Source organism: Rattus rattus, chromosome 1, assembly GCF_011064425.1.
Source record: "Rattus rattus isolate New Zealand chromosome 1, Rrattus_CSIRO_v1, whole genome shotgun sequence".
NCBI lineage: Eukaryota > Metazoa > Chordata > Mammalia > Rodentia > Muridae > Rattus > Rattus rattus.
In genome coordinates, this window is record NC_046154.1 from 149,234,108 (window position 1) to 149,242,263 (window position 8,156).

An 8,156-nucleotide genomic window follows, 5' to 3' on the forward strand; every position below is an offset into this window, starting at 1 on the left:
AGAGCAATGAGAATGGAGAATTATTAATTAATATACTGTATTTATTTTAGATATGTTTGTATCCCACTCCCAATCCCCAGGCAACCCTGCCCTCAAAATGCTCCAGCTTTACCAGACTTCTAGTTCTTCTTTCCAGGAGTTTCTACCTCTAGAAAGATCAGACGCACAGAGTATTTTGATTTGATATGGTGCCTCATTCTGGCCACCATACTGGCAATCCCAGCATTAAGGGGGCAGCATGAAGAGGATTATGAACTTAGTGCCAGCCAGGTTTACAGAGTGAGCCTCTCATTTATGTCTGCCTACAGGATGGAGATGAGAACAAGAGCTATTGGAAATCCAACTAAACTGAGACTGTCACATCCTTCGGGCATAGTGACAGCCAATTGAGAGGGGAGAGTCCTACCCATTTAAAGTTGATTTCTACACCAAACAGGCTTAGAAAAGACTTTCACAACGCATGTTTTGTTCATAAAAAAATAAATTTATTTACATATGTTAGTTACCATGGTACTGCAGCATTGCCAGGACCACTAAGCACCGTGCACTGGGTAGAAACCAGTATAATAGAGACCAGCTCCAGCCCCAGCCCCAGCCCCAGCCCCAGCCACCCACCATGTGCAGTCCTTGGACCAGGAAGAACAGTGCATCCCTGGAAAAACAGAAGGCTGTGCTGTGGCATGGTGACCTGATTACAGGGGTGAAGTGTGTGTCCCCAAATAGGCAGTAAGAAAAGACTTCAGGGACAGTGTGGGTGGGAAGGAGCTGAATCCCCAGATATCCCCTTTCCTCAAAACTGGGCTCTCTTTGGCTACAAGTTTTTGCACTGATTCAAGGTAGTCATGGCCACCTGTGTTCCAGGAGGGCAACCACACTTGTCACCTGTCTTGTTCACAAACACAGGGAAAGGAGAAGGTCCGGAATCGATGGGACTTCCTTGGCCCAGTCCTTTGCATTTAACACAATCCATCCAGCAGTGTTGCTGCCATCTAAGCTGAAGTTCCACAAAGCCTGTTGGCTGCAGAAACATCTTTGGTATCAGAGTCTGGGCGTCCAGAGACCACGAATGGCCACGTCTGAAAAAAATCAAAATGAGCGTCAGTTACCGAGACGAAACAATCACAAAATGAAACCAAGGGAACTCCGGAGGCCCCTGGCTTTTATTAACGTTCTGGAAATTTGTGTGTCCTGTCCTTCGATTAGATTTTTAATCCTACTGGTTACTGATTATTTGAGACGGATAGCGTACATTCATGCTTCTTCATGGTTTGCCCATTCTGTGATTTAATGTCCCCTCCCCCATACACACATGCTGCCTTTCGTTTCTGAATAAGTTTGGATGAGATCCTTCCCAAGCTCAGGGAGCTGGCAGATTAGACAGGGACTTTCCGGACAATCGCGTCCAGGAAAATTACCCTGAGTTAATGCTTTCTTTTCTTTTGTTTAAAACCATTCAAACATTTATTTTAAAAAAGTTAGATTCCTCCCACCCCCACCCCTTCTTTAAAGAAAGCAACACTGGCGATTCTAACCTGCTAGGTTGTTGTCTGGAAAAAGTTGGACAACTGAGGGGTTCCCCCCCCCATTTTGGCCTAAAAAACATAGAAATACTCCCAAGAGGGGAGCCACACTTTACCCCGGAAGTAGGATGTTAACAGATAGCTGTCACCTGGCAAAGGACCAGGACACTGATCCTGGAAATCTCCCAGAAAATCACTGGCTCCTCTTGACTTGATTTGGGGGCCACTAAACCAGATTCCTTACCACCGGTTCCAGAAACCTCCTGTCCCCGGGCCTCGCGCGCAGCATCCCTACCAGGTTCACGGGGTGCACATAGCTATCCTCGTAGCGGTCCTCCTGCAGCAGCTGGCGCAGGTGCGCGATGTAGCTGGAAGCCAAACGCAGCGTGTCCAGTTTGGAAAGCTTGGTGTCCGGCGGCACCCAAGGCAGGCTGGTCTTGAGTCTGGAGAAAGCTTTGCTCAGCACGCGCATCCGGGCGCGTTCGCGGGCGTTGGCCGCGTTCCGCTGTGACTGCTTGCACTCGGCGGCCGAGCCCTTGGGCGGGAGCGCCTTCTTCCCGGTGCTGCCCGCACCGCCACCTGCGCCGCTGGCGTCAGCCCCACGGGGCCGCTTTCTCTTGCAGCCTCCGGCGGCTCCCACGGTGCCGGGCTCCTCTTCGCCGTCGGGGTCCTCCTCCTCCGCCGAAGAGTTGTCGCTGGGCGAGGCGTAACTGCGCTCTGTGCGGAGCAGGGGTGGCCTCTTGGAGGCGGGGGCCGGGTAGACCCGCTGCAGCCCCCGCATCTCCGTGTCTTCGGGGTCACTCACCGAGCCGGTGGACATCGCCTATTCCCTGGCGCCCACGCGCGCCCGCCTTTCTCCGCCCCGGCCAGTCTCGCCCTCTCCGGCTTCTCTCTGACAGAGGACAGGGCGTGGGAGAGCTCAGGGGAGATCCAGAGACCCGGGTTTGCGGCACTGCAGCTCCCCAGTGATCTGGGAGCCTGGGGCGGCCGCAATTGGCTGCTGACCCTCCAGCCCAGGGCTCTGCTGAACTTGACTCCGGATCCAGAAGTACAGCCGCGAGCTACGCCTTTTGACAGAACTATTTATCTGTACTCTTTGGGACAAACCACCCCCGGCAAAGTAGAGGGGGTTTGAAAGGGGACAAGAGGTGGGGCAGGGGCGTGGAAGGGGTGGGGATCGTTTTTCTGAACCCAGCGGTTAGGTTATGGGGCGGGGGCAAGGAATGTGTGTGCTTGCAAGGCTGAGACTTGGACCTCTAGGCCCACAACTGTCCGCACAGTCTCAGTGCGAGGTAGATGAGATTTGGGGACAAAAAAGACAAAGGATCTTTTTCCTACTCATCCCATTTTCACCTGCAGCGGTCTTAGTGGGCACTTAAGAATCCCGGCATGTCCACTGCTGCTTGACTCCCAGTTTGGACCTGTTGTTCAAGTTCATCGCTCATGAGGTGTATTTGCTTATGCAAGGCTTCGCTGAATGAGTGAAAGTGAGAAATTCAAGGAGCAGCTCCAACAACCTGAATATCTTGACCCCTAGCCCTGTTCCCCCACACCTTTATGATTCACGCGGCACTTCTTCTTCTTTTTTTTTTTTTCCTATTTTGGCTCGTTTCATCTTCAAACAATATCTGAAAGTGACGCGTTATTAGGTCCATCTTGCAAAATCCCTGGCAGTGCTGAGAAGTAGGACCAGGAATCTGCGTTTAGCATTTCAGTAGCCACAAGCCTCCTCACCACACATCAAAGGACAAGGACGTTATTTCCCACTGTTGTAAGAGTTCCACCCTCACCCCCGCTTGATTAAATTGTGGACTCTGACCCAACGCTTTAAGAGCAAACTCTTGGATGCAGAATAATATGTCAGCACAGTTGCCTTGCCAAAATTGAAGAGAAAGGAAAGGGGAAAGGGAAGAAGAAAGACCAAAAACAAAACAAAAAGGAAGACCAAACCGCCCCTAGAATTCTGATGCATTTCAACTCACAACAAAACACCTTACCTTCCCCAGCCCCAGCGGGACAAAACAAGCTCCGCCCATTCCCCATCCCCACCCAGGCTCATTTCTAAGGTGGAAGACAGACTAGAGTGCTCAAGGTGAAGGACTTCCTTAGCAATCGGATACAGGTGTCAGTCAGGGCTCCCACTTTGTGACAGATAAATTTAGCCCTTAAAGGGTTGGGATGGTTGCAGCTAACCATAGGATTGAGCACAAGGACCCCACTGGAGGAGTTAGAGAAAGGACTGAAGGAGCTGAAGGAGTTTGCAACCCCATAAGAACAACAATATCAACCAACCAGACTCCCCCAGAGCTCCCAGGGACTAAACCCCCAACAAAAGAGTACACATGGAGGGACCCATGGCTCAGCTGCATATGTAGCAGAGGATGACATTGTCTGGCAACAATAGGAGGAGAAGCCCTTGGTCCTGTGAAGGCTTGATGCCCCAGTGTAGGGGAACACCAGGGTGTTGAGGTGGGCGTGGGTGGGTGAGAATGGGAGCATCTTCATAGAAGCAGAGGGAGGGGAATGGAGAGGGAGGGGAGGGATGACATTTGAAATGTAAACACATAAAATGTCAAATTTTAAAAAAGGGGGGTTGGGGTATGACTGCCCTAACTTACCAGGAGGAAGCCAGTTTCTTTCCTGTTCAGCTGCTGGGCTGTCTTGATCTCTTGGCTCACTCAGATGAGAGTGGGTCAAGCAGATAGATACCTGGGAGGCAGGAGCCGCCTGGTAAATTCTAGTCTTTACAGAACAAGTAGCTGAGCCCTGAGCCTGAAGTATCTTAGCAGGTGGCTGGTGGGGGCTGAACTTGTCTCTAGGTTATGCCTCCCCCCCATAGGCATTGTACACAGCCCCTCCTGCTAGCTACCATTTGCGAAGTGTTTGGAAGTTTTGGTTGGGGGTAGAGTAAGAGAGGTACTCATAGGGAGACAATTTGCATCAAAGGGTCCTTCCTTGGCCCTCAGATTTTCTGGGGTGGGGAAACGTAGCTGTATTTGGCACAGGGTGGCAAGTCCTTTGGACTGCTTCAACTCAGCTGTAGGCAAGCTTGGCCAGGCAAAAGGGGGTGGGGCAGGTGGGTGCAGGCGGAAAGACGGACGGCAGAGGTGTTACGTATAGATGACTTGAAGCTATCACTATAAATACATACTCTCACACATTAGGGGCAGGCATATAGGTTTTAAAACTCTGGATTGTTTACACAGGTGCAGAACAAAGCCTTTCCGTAGGAAAGATTGATGGTGGGGGGCACGCCGCATTTCTCTAAACAGTTCCCCAAACTGCCCAGCCTCAGTGCTGTGAGAATCAAGGCCAGTTTCTCCTTCCGAAGAAGCTGCCTGATCCTAGCAGTTTAGCCATGTTCTCCCGAGCACTCTCCTCCTCCATCCTCCCAGGCTCTCCTCCTGTCCTTTTCTTTCCCTGTGACAGTCTCCTGGGAATGAAAACCTCTCTCCACACCTTTACAAACCCCATTCTACTTTGGTTTCCTTTCGCTTTCACTTTTAGGACCATTTTATTTCTAGTCTAGTGGTGGCTTCATTCCTTCGCTTTCCTCAGGCGAGATGCAGGAGGGAGACCAGTGGGCCACTTGTTTAGTTTGTATTAGTGTGCAGCTGCGGTCTGCGTTGTGTGTTTGCAATGTTCAGAGTCTGTCCCCTCTTCACACATTCGTAACACTTGGCTTTTTCCTTCTCCTTGTAGCATCCTGAAAACCCAGAGAGCATCACAGCGCAGTGCAGTTCTCTTGAAATCTGTATTTTCCCATTGTTTTGATGTCACCACACATTGTAGGGGAACAGTAATGTCTTTATTTTTTGCATCAATAAAGCACTCTGAAATCAATTCTGCTTGCCTGCACTTTAAAATTATAAATTTGTAAAAGTCATATACTATGGTCTATTATTTATAGTCACTCTCGACATTTTTAAGCCATATCTTCTAACTGTGCAAGTGGTGTGTGTGTGGCTGATATTACCTTATAAAAAACACTAGGGGTTGGGGATTTCGCTCAGCGGTAGAGCGCTTGCCTAGGAAGCACAAGGCCCTGGGTTCGGTCCCCAGCTCCGAAAAAAAGAACCAAAAAAAAAAAAAAAAACACTAATATGTTTTATTATATTCCCTCATCTGTGTTTTCCTGCTGCCTTCTTTTGGTAATCTCATTTCACTTATTAATTCTTTTCAGCCAAGTTCTTGTTATCTGGTATTGGTTGACTTGGTACCCTTTACTTCTTCCAGGCTGGATACAGGTAGGACAATTTTTCTGTTTCACCCTCCCAAGTGAGGGGGTCGCCAGGACACATCACTATACTTAGCTATTGAAAAATATGTATATATAATTTTAAAACAGAAACTGTTTATAAAATGTGTGTGTGTGAGAGAGAGAGGGGGAAAAGAAAGAATAATATGCATATGTAAGATATGTGATTCTGGGCCTAGCATGTGCTACACAAATGCTTTACCCCTGTACCATGCCCCCAGCCCATGTTAGCTTTTCGTAATGGAAAACGAGACTTAGGAGCAACAGCCTGGGTAAGAATCGATCCCAGAGGACCACTCAGCGCTAATACTTATTATTCCTCTAGAACCTTGTCTTGTCTACTTACAAGGACAGTGCTTATGCGTGCGTGCTCTCTCTCTCTCTCTCCATCAGGGCTTGCTCTGGGCTAAAACTAGCACCAAGATGTGCTACTGCCTTACAGTTTTCTGTCCCATCCTAAAATAGTTCCCACAGCTCCCATAAGGGCTTTTACTAAGAGAGAGGCAAACGCGACTTCATTAGAAACTTTCTCCCTACTCCAGTTCTTTTCCCCACTACGAAACAGGAGCACTTCTTTAATTCTTACTTTCCAAACTGGGTATAAAAAGGGGATGAGGAAGTCCCTCAGTGACTTATCATTAGAGGATACTGAGGTGTACAGGAGGGTGACTTTGTGACATAGAACACTGAGAAGCCCTTATGTCACAAAGCACTCGAAATGCAGGACTTTTAAGTGAACTGGTAGCTGGGGTGTCACTTTCTGAGAACAGATGTGATCATCCTCACCTCCTGTCCTGCTCCTCAGTGAGATCTTGGTATGAACCACTGGAGATGGGTGGGGCTCCTCTATTTTCTGTGGCCAAATGAAAACCATATAGAATGTAGTTGCAGACTAAACTCTTGTGGGGAATCTACCTAGGTGGGCAGTCTCCTTCCTCTATGAGTCTTAGAGACGCTTGGCTGGAAGAATTCTGAATACATTTGGACATTTGTTCCTTGATCTAGAAAAATGAAAATTTAAGAACATTCTTGGCCTGAGATTTCACCTCACACCAGTGAGAATGGCTAAGATCAAAAACTCAGGTGACAGCAAATGCTGGCAAGGATGTTGAGAAAGAGGAACACTCCCTCCACCACTCTGGAAATCAGTATGGAGGTTCCTCAGAAAATTGGACATTGAACTACCTGAGGAACCAGCTATACCTCTCTTGGGCATATACCCAAAAGATGTCCCAACATATAAAAAAGACACGTGCTCCACTATGTTCATAGCAGCCTTATTTATAATCGCCAGAAGCTGGAAAGAACCCAGATGCCCTTCAACAGAGGAATGGATACAGAAAATGTGATATATCTACACAATAGAATATTACTCAGTTATCAAAAACAATGACTTTATGAAATTCATAGGCAAATGGAGGGAACTGGAAAATATCATCCTGTGTGAGGTAACCCAATCACAGAAAAACACACATGGTATACACTCATTGATAAGTGGCTATTAGCCCAAATGCTTGAATTACCCTAGATGCACAGAACACATGAAACTCAAGAGGGATGACCAAAATGTGAATGCTTCACCCCCTCTTTAGAAGGGGAACAAGAATACCCTTGGCAGGGAATAGGGAGGCAAAGACTAAAACAGAGGCAGAAGGAACACCCATTCAGAGCCTGTCCCACATGTGGCCCATACATATACAGCCACCCAATTAGACAAGATGGATGAAGCAAAGAAGTGCAGAAGTGTAGATCGCTCCTGAGAGACACAGCCAGAATACAGCAAATACAGAGGCGAATGTCAGCAGCAAACCACTGAACTGAGAATAGGACCCCCATTGAAGGAATCAGAGAAAGAACTGGAAGAGCTTGAAGGGGCTCGAGACCCCATATGAACAACAATGCCAAGCAACCAGAGCTTCCAGGGACTAAGCCACTACCTAAAGACTATACATGGACTGACCCTGGACTCTGACCTCATAGGTAGCAATGAATATCCTAGTAAGAGCACCAGTGGAAGGGGAAGCCCTGGGTCCTGCTAAGACTGAACCCCCAGTGAACTAGACTGTTGGGGGAGGGCGGCAATGGGGGAGGATGGAGAGGGAACACCCATAAAGAAAGGGAGGGGAAGGGGTTAGGGGGATGTTGGCCCGTAAACCGGGAAAGGGGATAACATTCGAAATGTAAATAAGAAATACTCAAGTTAATAAAGAAAAAAAGGAAAAAAAAGAACATTCTTGATCTGTGTAACAGATGCTGCACAGGTGGCAGTCTCAATGAGTATTTGCAGGGCAGTCAGGTAGTTCAGGTCAGTGTCCAGTACACATCGAATACTGAAGACGTTAATGAATAAAACATGAGAAAAGCCTTGTCGACTTACT

General features: G+C 48.1%; 1 protein-coding gene across 1 annotated transcript; it reads right to left on the reverse strand.

Moving 5' to 3' along the window:
• Window positions 1-617: 617 nt before the first annotated feature.
• Msc (musculin) lies at window positions 618-2,340 on the reverse strand. The gene is made up of 2 exons (XM_032890625.1): window positions 1,816-2,340; window positions 618-1,076 (listed from the first exon to the last, which is right to left on the reverse strand). Exons 1-2 carry the CDS (start codon window positions 2,338-2,340, stop codon window positions 990-992), a joined length of 612 nt encoding a protein of 203 aa, XP_032746516.1. The 3' UTR covers window positions 618-989.
• Between the last annotated feature and the right edge of the window lie 5,816 nt (window positions 2,341-8,156).